Below are 17,867 nucleotides of genomic sequence, written 5' to 3'. Positions count from 1 at the left end.
AAGAAAATAACAAGGGTGGAATTAAAAGCTTCCCTTTTTCGCCAGGGTCCCAATCGAATAAAAAAGTCATGCTTTAATCTGAATTCCCATTGGATGAGGGCTGATCTCAACCCTTTCTCGACCGAAAGCTTTCTGCAAATTGATGAATTAGATGGACAGTCTTTCCAATTAGTTCCAGTTCGCCTATGTCGTCCAACACGGACCTGTTAAAACAAAGAGTCAAAAGGACAATCGGGACAAGGTTTTTGTTTCAATTTCCCTAAACCCATGCTTTAATCTGAATGCAAAATTGACACATTTTCCCTCTCAAATGTTTTGTTCATTAAGTAAGGAAAACAGGCACCTTTTTGTTTTCGTTTCTTTCCGGTTTATTAACATTTGTTAAAAATATATTATTGCTTCTTTTAGTCCCTACCTCATGCCCATCTAATCATTATCAGTTTCTTCCTGTTCCTCTCGCTAGCTTTCTTTAAATCTTATTTTACACACTTTCTTCTTAGTCGTGTCCTTTCAATCCTTTTGGATCTAGTTGTTTATACTGAATTTTCGTCTTTCTTTATGTTTTATGCATTTTTACCTTGCCACATGTCTTGTACTAATTACTTTCCCACCTCATTCTTATAATTTTTTTCTCTCTGACTCTTACATCTCTAATACCTTGTTTATCTTTTGTTCTAACATCTCACATAATGACGTTATTTTAATATATTCGGGGAGTGTGGGTCTGTGTTGTTTTCATGACAACAATTGTAATCAAACGAGTCAGCAAACACGAAGAAGTCACTCCCCCTCTTGTCTAATCTCTCTCTCTCTCTCTCTCTCTCTCTCTCTCTCTCTCTCTCACTCTCTCGCTCTCTCTCTCTCTCTCTTTGTGTTTGTTTATGTTTTCTTGTCTGTCGGTCTCTCTCTCTCTCCCTCCCTCCCTCTCCCTCTCTCTCTCTCTCTCTCTCTCTATCTATCTATCTATCTATGTATCGATCTCTATCTACCTGTCTATCCACCTAGATATCTTCTCTTTTCTTGTCGTTGTATCTATTGCTACTTTCTTGCACCAAGGCTTTTAGCGTATTTATAGAAGCTTTCTGAAGCTGATTTTTATTTGATTCTTCTAAATAAATCTTCCCAATAAATATCAGCAATGCAGAAATGATTTTTGTAACAAAACCAGAGTTCAGACAAATCAATATAAATAATAATTCTAAAACAAAATAATAAAACGTAACTTGTGATTAAGACTGAATATAATTTTTGTGGGAGGGAACAATTTCCACGTGACGAAGCCATTGACCGATTAAAGGGTTAATAATCTCTTTGTGCCATCTCCGACAAAAAAATACAATATAAAATGTTTGAGGAAGTTTATAACGCCACGGAATTCTATGAAACACAAACAGTGAGAACAAAATCCACACAGGGAAAGAGCAAATAAATTTATCACTGTAATTGTTATTATTGTAAATAATTTATTTCATTATATACCCTTTTTAATAATTCATGAACGTATTTTGTTTCGGATTTTTTTTATCGCCGGGCGTAAATAAAATCGATTATTGCTGGAAAATTACCTTAAGGACACAGTTGCTGTTAACGAGTAGGTTGCCCGGCTTTATATCCCGATGGAGAATCCTTGCCGAGTGCAGGTACTTCAGCCCTGAAACAGAAAGAAAATACGTGAAACTTTTTTGTAGAGATTAGTGACCGTTAATCGATAGTTATTCATATATCGTGAGACTATAACCCGACCGCATCTCACGATATCTAAATAAATACGTGAAACTGTTGATACAATTGCAATGATTTTATTTAAAAATTGGACTTGTTTAATACAAAGTTGTTATATAAAAATGTCTTCTCTCATTGCTTTTGTTTGTTCTATAAAAAACGTATTTTATCATAGTACATATATGTTTTATTATTTTTACCTTGGAGGGAAACGAGCGTGATGAGACTGCCGACCATGTCAATTCCATCGGTCTTGCTTGGGTAAAAGGCAAATATTAACCCGAAAATATAAGTGTTTTGACGGCGGTTAGAAGGAAAATAATATGAATGAAATTCTGATTTAAGGTGTAATGTTGAATTCAGGTCGTGCTTCATTTGGACAACAATTCATCTGTGGGAACATGAAAGAATAAAAGAAGGAAACACAATGGCGATTCGGAACCAGTGTATATGGGAAGGGGGCAAGAGCGTGTCCGATCATGGATCATTAATCAAAAGCCCAACATTTGTCTCAAGCTCGAGGGTCTTTTAATTGCTTCAGCCACGAACTAACACCTCCAGAAAAGTTCATTAAGCCCGGATGACAAGAATTGATTTGTAACTCCCTTTCCATAAGTGGTGGGGATGAATTCGATTTTTCCTGCGTGGGTGGAAATCATATCGAAAAATTCACCGGGTTTTCATTTATTAGGGAAAACGTCGGGTGAATTTCGTCGGCCCTTCGCAAATGAATTTCTCCCCTATCTCGGAATTTCCTTTGAAATTGAGCCACTTTTTCCTCCTCGACAACGGGAAAACGGGGATAATAGAAGGGGTTCGGTTTCCCCGTTGAATTTCCCATGTAAAAGTCTCAGATGAAGAGGCTGATGAAAAATCTCCTAGAAATACGACAGTCGGACCACATTTACCAAGTATCTATTTAACAGGAAAGGTTTTCTTTCGACTTTTACCATTTTCATCATATTACAATTACGCTTCAAAGGAATTATTTAAATGTCAAGCGTTTTGTATATAAAAAAAGACAGATTAGAGGTCATTGTGGTTGTTATAATGACCTCGGTATTTGTTATCCATTCTTTCGGGGGTTGTTAGTAGTTCTTACGTTAGCGGATTTTACTTTACTTTTTATTATTATTATTATTTTTAATTTGGGTCAGCAACCTGCCAGAGCCATTGCATCTTCTCAAGTTTTGTCTATCTCGTATTTTTTTAAATTCTCTCCATCGATTAATCAGTCCTAAGTCAATCAAAACGATTAACTAATCTAAGTTTGGCCGGACTTAAGAGTTCTCGATGTGATGCTGCATCCCACCCCTGCAACTACCCTAAAATTCAGTCACGCCTATAAATACATTCATACAGAACAAAAATCACTCATTCACTAATCTAATTGTTCGAAGGTCTGTGGGAACTCGATATTCGATACAGACCGCGTCCATACACACTTAAACATTCACGCAAATAAATAATTCGCCAGGCCAATAGTCTGGTAGTCACCTGAATCTGTTGTTTTAGGAACTGTTAGGGGCAGTTTTAGTAGTTATGCGAAAGATGGTATCGTTTTTTAAAGGGTGTACTCTCTACTCAGAAGTTTTTTTTATTGTGTATGGGGTTGGCAGCAGCAGAGGACATATCAACCTCTGGGGTTGTGGACCTCGGACCGACGCCTCTTCAATCCTTGTGGTTGTTATCATGTATTTACTGTTATGTCAACTAGAGAGAACGTTGTTTCGATAGTTATATTGTTTTAGTTATCAATTATTTAGTTATTAGTATATAGTGGTGACTACAGGAGTTCTTGTCTGAAGAGTTGTACTGATTTGACTTTTTTTAATCCAGTTTTTTGGTATTGTGTCTACGGTAACGTTGTGAGGGGCAATTGTAGTTTTTATTCAGAGGATTCATCGCTATCTGTTTAATGATGGTTTCTTGTCACGTGAAAGTGGTTAAGTATAGTCGTGGTAGTGTTTACGTTTTTTAATTTTTGGGAAGTCAGAAATTTCAGGGGCGAAGGTGGGAATCGAACCCTCGACCTCGGGGCCATCTAGACGAGAGTCTGACGTGCTAACCACTCTCCCTTTGGAATTGTTGGGGTAGTTTAAGTAGTCTGTCAGTGGAGTTTTATGTATTCAAGGGGGAGAAATAAAGAGTAGTAGTATTTGCAAATTTCAACGGAACACAGAGAACAGTGAAGGGTATCGATACGAATCGTTTTATTATATTCGATTTCGATAATAGGGGGAGGTTTAATTTGATTTGTTGGTATAAACAAAAATAATTCTATTCCGACAAGAAAGAAACTATGTAAGGATAAAATTACTTTCTTAAGACGACTAAGAAAAAAATAGCAACCCTTATAACAAATTACTTAGACGTTAACAAAATTAGGGAGAGGCAAAAAAGCCATCTTTAGTATTTTTAATCATCTCTTCGACAATACTCCGCTGATTATCGTACAACAGTATTCCGTCCGTTTTAAATGATTAGAGTTAAATAAAACATAGATAAAATCTTCCATTTGTGTGTACAACCGGGTTTTGTAGATAAATCTTTGAATAGTCATCTCTTCTTTGTTGGCTTTTCTGTAAAGCTTCTTTCTAACGTTTGACTGTTTTAAGTTATACCATTTTGAAGTTTCAAATTTGTTTGAGTAATGGCTTTTTAACTAATACAGATTCGGCTAAGTTCATAGCATTGTTAGATCGAGTCAAGCGTATGTGGCCAAGGTGTTTAACATTCCCAGAACAACTCAGATGGATCAGATCGCCATCGTGTCAAATCTCAGAGAGATGTCGTTTTATTGTTTCGAATGTACTCCGTAATCGACGTTCTACCGCTGGTGAGATCAACCAAGGACTTCAACATGTTAGAAATGTTAATGTAACGTGCGAGAAGGCATGCCACTGGCGCAGAACTTCTGACAAGGCATAAAGCAGCTCGGTTAAGTTTCGCAAGAAATCCTAACGCTGTTCTGAGGAAGATTGGATTAAAATCTTGTCTTCGGACGTGTCAAGGTTTTGTCTGAGGTATTTGACGGCCGATAGAGGGTTTGGAGAGGAACAGGAGAGCGATATATCTGCGTAACATTTTCACTCCGGAGAAGGTATCGATGTGGTAATGTTATGGTTTGAGCAGACATTTCTATGGAAGGTCGCAATAACTTGATCTTCATCTCCCCTTCCCTAACAGCTATGTGATACATTGAAGATGTGTTATCAGAAGAAATTGGTCCTTATATGCTACTAATTGATGACGGTTTTATTCTTATGCATGACAGTGCAAGGCAACACACAGCTAGGATCGTTGGTGACAACTTGGAACGTGTTTCAATTCAATGTTTTGAGTGGCCAGTATGTAATCCGGACTTAAACCCTATCGAACACCTTTGGAATGAGTTGACAAAGAGGTAAAAAGTCGCCTTGCAACTACAAGCATAGAACATCATGAAAATTATTTTCTCTGTCGAAATTATCATTATAAATGTATACCATTGCCTACATTAATATTAGAAGTGGATAAATGAAGTAGATCGTTGTTGTTTAGCCCCCAAAGACTTACAATGCACTGAACCAAATTATTGTGGGTTCATTTTAATGAAAAATCACCAGGTAACAAGTGGCATTCGTTACAAGAGTGCTAGTTAAGCTTGTAAAACAGATCGTCACGAGAAAAGCTTCTTTACAACTCCCGTGTGGAGAAATTTCGGAACAAAAGCGACCCCATCTCTGTATACGGCAATTAGCCTTTTCTCCGCTTGTTTTCCACTCTCATATTTTCTTAAATGCAAATGACTCAATTCTTCATCCCCCCCGTCGCCACGCGTATTTAAATGATGAACAAAGCGCGGTGACGCTCACCATTTTGGGAAAACGTGCTTGCCATGGATAATTCAGAAAATCCTTCTTGTTTCGTAAATAAGAGTACATAGTTAATTAAACTTAAGAAACTATAAAAATAAAGTGTTTTAAAGGGTGGACCTTAAACACAAATCTGCGGAAGAAACCAACCACAAGATAAGTGTTTTTCCTTCATATTTTAACTTCTTTTTAATTCTTATGGTTTTATTCTTATGTAAGATTTTTGAAGTGCAGTTAAGTTCTATATTAATTATTCTTGTAAATGCTCTTATTGACAGTAACTGGATGTTGAGACTTTTGAGAGGTTTTCACATTATATCTTTGGAAAATAAGTATTTATGGTTTTATTTATGATTATCGTTAATAATTCCTTGTTTGCGGCCATCCAAGTATACGAATTTCTAATCCGATATATCAGTGAGGCTGGCTTCTAGTATGCTAAGTAGATTTTACATAAGCTTGAACATGGTTTCTTGTGCGAAGAGTTGATTTGACTGGCGTTTGAAGCTGTTTGGAGTTGATTTGTTTAAGGGTACACGACAGTTACTACAGACTGGATTCTAGTCTGAGAAGTTATTCAGATCTGTGGCGATTTCTTCTCTAGTTGAAAGGATCGAGTTAAAATCTGAGAGCTTTTACTGGTGTTTGATATAATTATCAAAGGTTTTCTGGGCCTGAATATTCAGTTTATATAGTTTGAGGAATTAGTTGGTGTAATTGGTGCTTGATGCTGGTTTTTAGGCTAAGGAGTTGATTTTACTTATTTGAAGAGGTCTGTAATTTTTCAAGTTTTTTTGCATTGTATTCAAAGCTGATTTTTGTGTGTGCTTATTATGGGTTTTAGCATCTTTATGTTTATGTTCATCGAAGAATGGATATTACAGGTGCTTGAGCAAGTTTATGTGCAGGGTAGTTGGCTTGAGGGTGGTTTTTAGCCAGAAGAATTGGTTTTACAGGTGCTTGAGGCCAGTTTAGCTGATTTTACTGGTTCATTGATTGGCCTGATGATGATTTCTGTCTGAAGAGTATTATAGTTCATGAGGTTTGTTAATAGTTTGAGGAGTTCGTTTGATTAGTGTTTGAGGCTAGTATATAAGGATAGGATTATGGTTAAAAGCTTTTATCTACAGCTCATCGTTAAGCTTTTTACCAGATCGCAAAGTTTGTTAATAGCTCCCATGTGTATCCTTTAGTTCTGGGCGTTTCCCCTCCCAGGACAATGTAAAATGTGACAGACGACATGTTCTGCCGTTTCTTCTTTTCCTGCAATCTTCTGAACAAGCTTATTTCTTGTGCTCGACTCTATACCATATGCCTTCGGAGTTTGCAGTGGGCAGTTAGGAGATCTGCTATCATTCTAGTCCTAATACGTCCTAGTTTAGTAGTTCTGCCTTTAGTTTCTGCGATGGTCCTTGATCAAGCATTTTCGCATGCCTCCATCCTAGGATACATTCCCATTTAACCGAGTATTTATTTTTAACGCATTGTCAGATGGATCTACTTTTTTAGCTAACTTTGGCTGAAATGTTCATTTTTTTGGGTTTGCCGAGTGATATAAACATGAGAATTGATTTGGTAATTTGAAGATATGGTTTTATTAGCTTGAGCCATGTTAATAGGCTGGGATGTGGCTTTATTTGATGTCAGGCCTTACTGTGATATTTTTTATCTCAACTAAAAACCTTAATTAATTGAAAGATATTAATTGGACAAGCGGACCAAGAAAACTAGTGAATTTATACATTTTGTTAATCGTATCTGAGGTTGACTTTATACAAAAGTTGCTTGCTATGACCTCTGGACATTAGGATCCCTGAAAATGCATTCTGTAACAATACATTTCTTAGACAATGTAGAAATTAATATTATTAAATTCTTGCTGAATGTTCAGTCTTCGTTAATTTATTCAAGTTCGCTCACGTATATCTGATTACCCATCCGAAAGAAGGAAGCCTTAAAATTTCAACTGAATCCGAAATTCGACTTAAGACTGCACCCAGAATCTCGTCGTACAATGAGATTCCAGCTGTTCTTGAGTGGGCGGGGGAGGATTATGCGTAGTCACGGGGCGAGTGATCCCTCACAATCCGGCTGGATGCCCCGGAGCCCGGCATTGTGGGGCCTGGAGTCGGATGAAAAATGGAGAGGCCCATTCTTCCAGTGGGGTCCATGCAATATTCATACGAAGCCGAGCGACCCCAGGCTCATGACGCTTGCGTTAACACTTGTACTACAAAAAACCTCTTGAAATATATTCCTCACACATGCCGGGCAGGGGAAAATGCATTTCATTTCTCAACGTCAAGGAAAATATGTTTCCTCAATAACTACAGCTTTAAGGTAGATGAAAATAGAACGTGTTGCCTTGAACCATGCTTACTCTTGTCGGAAGTTAAAGGTAGGTTTTTACTTTTACCATTCGCGCAGAATCGGCTATCGGCAAAAAGTGCTTACATATCGAAAACTTTGAATCGGAATGAAGAGATAAAACCATCGAGGATTGGTTAAACGCCGCCCAACGTAATCTCACGGATCTGTCTACACAAAGTAGATTAAGTGCGGGTCCGAGGAAGATGGCCTGGAATCGGCGCGATAAGAAAGTGCCGGATCGACACACGTGCTAATTTCATCTGGGCCAGCACATATTTCCTTTCAGGTGGGGACGCCGCAGCGATGACCGCAACAACAGCACACGCGTGACTGCCTTCCTAGTTATGAAATTTGCAAAGGAAATCCGGCTATTTTTCTCCCTATACATATTGAGTTGAAGCAACAAAAATCGGCATCGGGGACAAAGGGTTTTCTCCAACTTTCACCAACCCTCCGGCATAAAATCTCTGAAATTCAGACATGGGGGATGGGAACAAGCCCTTCTTTCCCGGCTTAAAATGCCATTCTCAACCCCTACCCGTCAAGAATCAAAACTCGTCTACTTCGGGATTAAGGGCCCTCGTTTTATTTACAAAGTTTCGCTCAGAGGAACTTTTAATTAAAATAAAAAAAAAGTTATAAAAAAACCATAACCTTTTTAGGTTCCAAGGTCTGACATAACGGGACTTAAAATTTTAATAGCCGAAGGATTTTTCGCTCGTCGATTCACGGGTAATGATCGGGGGAGGGGTAGAAGGGCGAAGGCCCTCGGGCAGAAATAGCAAGTCCTTTACAATAAAAATAAGAATCACCTAGCACTTTTATTCTGACGTATTTAATGCTTAAAACATTATTATTGTAGTTAATACTAGTTGAAATTTCGATGAAGTTGAAAGTTTGAAGTTTTATGTTCAAAGCAATGGATTTGTTGTTATCAACTCGATAATGTTATCTGAGGAGTGGTTAGGGGTAGTAGTATCAGATGTTTTCATACATTTGTAAGGGATAAAAAAACTTTTTTGTTGTAGGTACGAGGGTGATTTCAAAGCACAGATGATAACAGGGGTAATTTTGATTCGATTCTCTACATCTGTTAATAAACCTACACAACTCCAACTAACCTTGTGAAAAGAAACAAACCCGAAAATAAAGATAACTATTCTTACTTATTAAGGTTTCAAAACCGTAAACAAAGTAGAAATTCTACGATCTAGGATAATCGAGATTGATTGAGAAAACGTGGTAGATGGAAGGAATAATTAAACGTTTTAACATATGTATATAATTGGCAGATGTGGAATTAGTAAATCGAATTAAGAGTGAAATATTGAATTTTTCGGCTATTAAATTTATAATTTTATTTCACTCACTCACCCATCCAATTTATCCTTTTATCTCTCAGTCTCTCTGTGTTGTCTCTCTCGTTCTCTCTCTCTCTCTCTCTCTCTCTCTCTCTCTCTCTCTCTCTCTCTCTCTCTCTCTCCTTTTCCCTTCTTTTCTCATTCCATCATTGTCGTTTCAGCTTTTCCTACATCCTTTCTTTCTACTTATCTTTATCTTTCTTTTACGTTCACATGTACTTTCACTTTCTTACCGCCACTTTTTTCTAGTCATTTAATTTTTGATTTTATAGTGCTTATAACTGGGACGTGGATATTTGTGAGTCATGTCACTTCCTTTAATCGGGAATAATAATCTACATAAATATGCTCCATCCATTGTCTAAGAAATTATTGCATGGTCTAAGGTAATAACGATAAAGAGCATTTTGAAAGATAATGACAGAAACCAGTGTGATAAAAAAACTGACTTTTCAAGTTGGCAGGGGGTGTCAATTTATTACACAATAGTGTTTATGGTATTTTTTATGGGCCTAGATGCCGCGTTGGTATTTTTCATTATGTTCCATCCCAGTGAGGCCTTTTGTAAGAGAGAAATGTCAGTATCGAGTTGTCTGTTGAACACAATGTCAGCGCCAGACCCATTATAACTCAATCGGTCACAGAATTATATAATTCTGAGTCATCTTTTTCTCGTTCGAAGCGGATTGTCTGGTTGGGAAGAATATTCTATTTTCTCGCGACCATAAAAAAAGAAGAAAAATTGAGTGTTCAGACAATTCATCAGGTTTTCACTTTAACTAACAATTGTAACGATTTTTCCAGAGGATAGGAACAACCGAACTATTTTCCCATAATAGCACGTCCTGGGGTAACGAGATTTTTTCTCCCTAAGCTCGGGTAATCGACGGGCTGATTGCTTACGTCAGCCGATGACCGCACGGAGGAAATTGCACTTCTGAAGCAATCAGCTCATCGATCGTTCGGACCCTTCGATATCCTCTGCATCCTGATTGAATCCCGTCAAGCAACGATGAATTCAGAAAGACCTACTTACCAGCAGATAATGTTGGGGATATAAGTATCAGAACAAAATATAAATGTATACAATTTTACACTTGTAAATATCTCCTGACAGTTTACAGACCTTAAAAAGGAATACATGCGATTTCCTAAATATAAAATAAATTTTCATACTCCTATTTATATTCAAATTTTCATTTTTTATGTTACCTAACTTGAATGAACAGCGAGAATAGGAGGATGTTTACGAGTGTTGATTATGGAAAAATTAAATTTGTCATGCAATCTTGGGAACGGTCCGGCCAGTCTCGACGACCGCAAAACCTCCATGCTTAGGACGCAGAAAAGGTTTTAAACCTGGATCCGGCAGGACAAAATTTCCCCAGGGTTTATTGCAGGGTCGTAAAGGGCCCTCCTAAAATAGTTTTCTAATCTGGAACTGGAAAGTTGAGCCGCAAACATTTCCGGAGGGCGAGCATGCTTGTAAAAGTGAAACATGGCCGAGCGTATGTATTATATTTTTTATAAATGATGGTCCTACTCACAGATTTGTTGTTTACAACGATCCTCATTTCGAGCCTTAAACGTTCATCATCAGAAATGTGTGGTGATTAGTGACCGTTAATCGATATTTATTTAGAAATCGTGAGATGCGGTCTGGTGTGATGTAGGTTTCAGAAAAACATTTTCTTTATCGTGCCAACGTTTCGATCTTTATTGAGATCATCTTCAGGGCCTGGGATTGACAAACATTGTTTACATATAACAATTACATTTTGGATGTGGAAAAGTGAATTTATACAATGCAAAATATATTTTTTATATATTCAATCAAAGTATTTCTACTCACTCAAAGTGTTTGTCTTCTGTCTAATTGTGCCATTCTTGCGTGACATCCAAAATGTAATTGTTATATGTAAACAATGTTTGTAAATCCCAGGACCTGAAGATGATTTCAATAAAGATCGAAACGTTGGCACGATAAAGAAAATGTTTTTCTGAAACCTACATCACACCAGACCGCATCTCACGATTTCTAAATAAATATGTTCATCATCAGTTTCAAGGAGTTACAAACACGTCTCTACATGAATTTTAAAAGTGAACCCACCGATCTACCGACAACGCGACCTTTCAATGAGAAGTTGGATTTTGATGCCGCTCAATTTTGAACGTACGAAAAATGTAAATATAAATACTCTCAGAAAATAATAATAAATAAGTGATTATATGTCAAATATTATTTAGGTACATGTTTAAAATAGGAGATAGATCAAAATCTACTAATTTATGCATTTATCTCCATGTTTAATTTTACATTTTTATATCTAGTTCTCTCCCTTTGTTGAAATTGCGTAACACTGTTGTATTTAAATTTAAATTGAAATTGTGTTCTGTTTCATTTTGATGGTCCCAAATTCAGAAAATTTGTTCGATTTAGGCCAGTGTTCTTTATCTCTCGTTTATTTTTTGACAGGTTGTCAACCTTGTCTTTAGGTTCAGAGAGGATGTTCCTAAACAAAAATGCACCTCTAAAAAACCTCGTTTAATAATTTTACCTACTTTTCTGATAGTTCACCAATGTATGACAAGCAACAAAATCCTAAAAATTCATTTTTGGTGGGGTGGCTGAGTACGATTGTTGCTCCTTTTAAAGTTATTTTAATATTTTTTTACTAACAACCTGTCAGTAAATTTCTCTTGAAATCCATTGTTTTTACGTAAGGTTTTAATTGTTTGTAATTCTTTTATGGTGTTAATGGGAGTTTCAACATACGGTCTACGAGCCAAATGAATCCAGCAGATTTTTAGATTCATGGGTGAGAAGAATCTGCTGGTGTCATGGTGTCTGTGGGCTTTCTAAATAACGTCTATTTCAATTAGAATAATATTTTTTTATGGAGGATAATATTTGCTATGGACAGTTTTAAGTACGAAAAGTTTAAACAATTTTAAAGGGTGTTAAACACGTACCTAAATTATATTTGACACACAAATTAATAGACTAATTTAAACTTATTTTCTTACAGTATTAATTACATTATTAGGGTAATATTTAGTTGTGTTGTAAATCACGTTTTTCACACGTTCAAAATTGAGCAGTGTTAAATATCAGCTTCTCATTGGAACATCGAGTTTGCGGATTCACTCTTACAATACACGCCGAGAGGAGGTGTTTGTAACTCCTTCAACCTGATGATGAGCGTTCAATGCCTGAAATCCGGACATTGTAAAAACATATCTGTGAGTAGAACTATCATTTTCAAAAAGTGAATCTACATACTCGTCCCACCTTCATCATTTCACTACGCATTATATTATCGTGTGGGACCCTTCCGCAGAAAAAGGTGTAACTTTTTTTACTTTCACCGCGGTGGCGTGCAAGGGGAGAAAAGGGAAGGAAGTTCATTAAAAGCCCATGAAGTGACTACAGAGCTAACACATAACAAGATTATTATATACGTCAGACACTCCCTCCACAGTCATAATAAATATATTTCCACGCCTTTCATTATAAAAATAATAGTATTAATATTTCACTTTATTCTAATCCATTTGGAAGCTTAAATTCTACCAAAATAACAGCCATTTTTACGCTTACGAAATGGTCCATAGAGCGGGCATTTTATCTAGATCAATTTTATGGGTAATTTTGTTTTACGGGATGTCTTACCATTAGCCAATTACTTTTAAATTAAACGAGCCAGGCCTAACATCATAGAAAAACAGATACACATACCTCAGTGGGGTGTGGTATTAATTTACAGACAGTATTCTTAAAAAAAAAGACTTCTTAGAAGAAACATCTAAAATTGCAAGTCAAGTATAAAGAAAATTTATTGAATACAGTTTACTGAGTAGTAGATTAAATGATTAAAGAAGGATTTAAAATTGAAAGGATAAAAGAAAAAAGAGGAAGATGGGTTAACTCTATCAATCTCAAAGGGTGTACGATAGCAAACGGTTATGCTTAAAGGCAAAAAACTTTACTATAGAATAAAACCAAAATATACGAGCTAAGAAAAAAAAAACATTTAAAAAAGAGGCGAAGAAGAAAAACCAAAGAAAAGGAGAGAAATTGACACGAGAGAGAGAGAGAGAGAGAGAGAGAAAGAGACAGAGAGAGAAAGAGACAGAGAGAGAGAGAGAGAGAGAGACAGAGAGAGAAAGAGACAGAGAGAGAGAGAGAGAAAGAGACAGAGAGAGAAAGAGACAGAGAGAGAGAGAGAGAGAGAGAAAGAGAAAGAGAAAGAGAGAGAGAGAGAGGAAGAGGGAGAGGGAGTGAGAGTGAGAGTGTGAATCATTCAGACAGAGGAGAGTGACAGGAAGACGAAAATAAAATATAATACAATACATATCAGCCATAATGAATGATAGAAACTGTAAGAAATAAATGTAGGAAAACTGAACACCTATGATTTTCAATAAGTATTAAAATACATATAAAAAGTTGATACAGTTAATATACAAATTGTCTTTATGCCGGATCTTCTAACCAGACAAATTTTTTCAAAGGCCAGACGTAATATTGCACACGAATCATATACACGTGCTCGAATAGTTCACAGGTGTGGAGAACACGAGATAGTTACGGCAACTCGAGTTCCATTACTATTTTTGTCGTTATGTGAAGCTTAAACGGTCCTAATTATAAATTATAAATGATATAGGCGTTTCATAGGCTATCTGTTCCATTCAAGCTGTTTATACAAGAAGAAAAGTCACTTAATATTATAACTGTGACGTCAACGACCGCGCCCCAGTTTGTTTATGGGCGCTTATCGTCGACAGAATGAAGTTAATTAAACAAAAGGGCCGTGAGGGATGAAGGGCCGGCTCTAATGAATAGTGACAAGGAGGTAGAAGGGCCGGTAATTTGTCTACACAGCTGAAGAACACCGAACTCGGGTCGCTGAAACACACCGAAATGACTTGCTCAAGTCAAACGTTTTTCTTTAGAAAGTTAATTGTTTCAGTTTTCCATACTTTTCCGAGAGTGGGTGTTCTGACGTCAAGAAGCGTCATATCAATCGGCGTTTATGGAAAAAATACCCATTGTACAAACCATAAAAGGGGATGACAATAACAATCCCTTAGGGACTTCTCCCGTGCGAATTTATGCTAATGCATACCTCCTACTCCTCTCTTGTACAATCCGTTATTAATGGGCCTGAAGATAATCCTTTCCCATTTCTTTTTAATACCGGAATTGGCTCTTCAGACCGTTCAAACCGACTCGCCTCGATACGGGGAAGAATTGACAAAAACTCAACCCGAAGACCCCCTTCTATCAGGAGACATCTGCCCGGCTCGTACCCATCGGACGCAGTTAAAGATAACATATGGACCGAGGTTTGACATGGATTTACAACGGCATTTAACCTCTCCCAATCGTCTCCAATTCTGAAATATTATCCGAAACATTTCATGGATTTTACCAGCTGGACCGACCGACAGGAAACGAAAGGACAAATTAATTTATTACCTTAATTTATTTTTATCTTCCGTGGAAAACATGATGAATGGAGAGAAAAACATCTGAACAAAGGATGTGATTTAGGGCCAGAAAATTGTCTTTGGTTGTGACGAACCAACCAAAAAAAATTTTCTTCCAGGCGATCATATCTTGCCTCTTCAATCTTTACGCAAAGTAACTAAAACAGCCTCCCAATTATTAATAATCTTAAATTTCTCAAAGTTCAAAAACAATTTGTACCGCCTTTATTCGACTTCTTTTTATTTAATTTCAGTCACTCGCCCCCTCTCTTTTTCTTTTTCTGCTCTTCAAATGAATCTATGCCTATATCCATATTTTGACTTATCCATTTATGTTTTCATCATTGTCTCTTTCTTTTCTTAAAGTATATCTGTTATTCTAATTGTTTTCTTCCAGGATTTGTTCAATTTGTATAGTATAATATTGTACAATACCTCTTCTTCTGAACTATTCCCCTCTCACTATTCTTTGATTGCTCCTGCCAATAAAACCTCAATCATTTTGACTTTCGTCTATTTTCTTTACTCTTCTACTGTCTATATATTTATATGTCTCAATCTCTCACTCTTTCTCCTCTCCCATTTTCACCCTTTCTCTCATTTTTTGAACTTATTTTATTTTACATAATTGACTTACCTAATTATCTCGCCCATCTGTTTTTCTATCTCCCTTCTGTTTTATTTCTCTCTGGTTCTCTCTCACTATCTCTCTCTCTCTCTCTCTCTCTCCCACCCTCCCTTTGCCAGCCTGCCTGCATGTATGTATGGATGTATGTACATATATGTAATATTCATTTTATATTATGAAAAACGGTGTACTGTTTTTTAGGCAAATATCCTTGCACAGCCTTATCCGTCACTAGGTAAATATTGCCGCTTTATTCTGATAGATGTTTTCACGGAAATTTTCCTGCCTGTCCTTTTCACGTCGAATCTCGAACGAACGTCTTTCCGCGGGGTCTCTTGCGAAAAAGATTTTCTTTTTAAATTAAAACAGTAATTAAGATGTTAGCGACCCACTTAGTTAGATTACTGCCACCTCTTGGGCAAAAGGGTCTCGCCCGTTTTGAACTGAGGATTGGCACCGGAATGAGTTCCTTCACTCGGTGTCCCATCTCGCTCTCACTTCTCTCTCTAATTTAGAAACCCCTTAATTTACAAAGTAAACAACCCGACTTCCGAGGGAAAGACAAGCGAGGGATGATTTTTCGAGTGAGGTTTAACTTTAAACAGTTTTCATATAAGAAAGGTTTGCACGACGGCGATTTCTGTAAGGGAATCAAGAGATTAAACTAAAGGATAATCCATCGCTTTAGGGGAAAGATATAAAAGGAATAAAAACTCGTTGCCAGGGATGTTTTTCCCGGGCTTGTATTAATCCTTGTAAAAGTTAGACTTATTCGTCTTCGTTAAACTTTAATTGCCATCTTTTCCCCGAACCATTTTTTCCATGGAAAATCAAGCCTTATTAAAGCAATTCTTTATAAAAAATGCTAAAAATACAAAAAGGATATACTTATGTATAGATGAAGTTAGGAAAACATCACTTTTTAATTAGATAATTTATGACCTTTACCAGAGTATTTACGTAAGGTAAGCCAAGTAATCATTTAAAAGCATACCACTTACCTCTCAGAATCTGATAAAGGAAGACCTTGATGTGATCCGAGGACAGGTGTTGCGGTGAGACGATGATTTTGTGCAAGTCGCTCTGAAGCAGTTCCGTGATGACATATCTGTCGAAAGGCAACTGGTCAAGGAAAATATGTATTCTTGATAAATGTTGACATTTGTGTCATGGTGAGGAGGAAAAGGAAACAAGGAAATTAAATAACAGTAAATTTTATGGGGCTGGGATAAAATTTCCCGAATAAAACAGATCTCTAATTTTAAGATTTTAAAATTGACTATACTTTATAAGTTAATTTCTAACAACGTATTGATAGGTTAACTACCCTAAAATTGACCAAGGTTAAAATGATTATTTACGTTTTTTAGTGGTCAATTGAGCAAGTTACTTTTTTCAATTAATTATTCTTTCTATGTAAGGTCTTGGTTGAAATAAAAAAGTCACTGTCACGACCAGGATTGGAACCCACGACCTTCGGCTAAATGCGCCGCTACTCTACTACTTGAGTTATTGTGACTTCGATCCTCTCGGACACCGACTCTCCCTCTCAACCTAAAAAAGAAAAAGGACAAAAAGAGGGAAAATTCGAACTGTTGTAGGTTAGCGTTAGCGCTAAGTTTACACTATTTTTAACTGTGAAACTCCAGTGTGATATTGATTACAAATTGACCATGATCAATTACGCATGGAAGGCTGAGAAATGCTAATAAAATCAATTCTGTTAATACGGTTAGGTTAAATAAAATGGACTAGTTTACTTACATGTATTGTTAGTTATTGATCATATTGATCAATTAAAGTTTCTAAAATTGACTTAACATTGTTCATTTTATTGGTCAATGAGATTATCACAACTGGATTATGATTTAAGTTAAAAATTGAGCATTCACGAACCTAAAATTCGCCAGAGAATGGTCTGAGGTTAGGTTTTTAGAAACATTATTGACCAAAACTGGTTACAAGTGTAATACATTAACAGGATATTTCATGAATCAGCTTTAGACAATTTTTTAATGGTGAAATGTTAATTTTAAATTATACATATAAATTCATTGATTTAACTATATCAATATAAACTATATTTTTTCTATAATAAAACTTTGGTTTTGACATTTTAACGTAATATTGAAGAAAGATTTAACGCGTGTCACCTATTTTCCAGCTGTCAGTTGATCAATCGGCATCGCCTTCACTAGGCGATTGGTTTTGCGGAAATTTTTGATTGATCCGGCAACTGTTCAACTGATGGAAGAGATTTTCAACAAAGTTTGTTGTCCACTGAGAGTAGAATGTTCGTTCGAAACTAGGGGTTGCCCACACTTGCCCTGTCTGGACGGGTTTTTGGGTGCGGGAGGCGCATTCCCCGAGTCCCAACAGGGTTGTTTTTTTCCGCCGACGGGTTCTCTGGTACATGGTACCGCTTGAAAC

At 36.7% G+C, this 17,867-nt stretch overlaps 1 protein-coding gene across 1 annotated transcript in view; it reads right to left on the bottom strand.

The window, feature by feature from the left end:
* Positions 1–17,867, bottom strand: part of LOC106664882 (serine/threonine-protein kinase NLK) — an 88,212-nt gene that overhangs the window by 19,749 nt on the left and 50,596 nt on the right. The window contains 2 exon segments of the mRNA XM_024228018.1: positions 1,566–1,651; positions 16,439–16,545. Of these exon segments, the coding sequence (XP_024083786.1) occupies positions 1,566–1,651; positions 16,439–16,545 (193 nt within the window).

Source organism: Cimex lectularius, unplaced genomic scaffold, assembly GCF_000648675.2.
Source record: "Cimex lectularius strain Harlan isolate CLEC.00 unplaced genomic scaffold, Clec_2.1 scaffold208, whole genome shotgun sequence".
Taxonomy (NCBI): Eukaryota; Metazoa; Arthropoda; class Insecta; order Hemiptera; family Cimicidae; genus Cimex; species Cimex lectularius.
The sequence above is the reverse complement of the archived record's forward strand: the minus strand, read 5'-3'. Positions and strand labels throughout refer to the sequence as shown.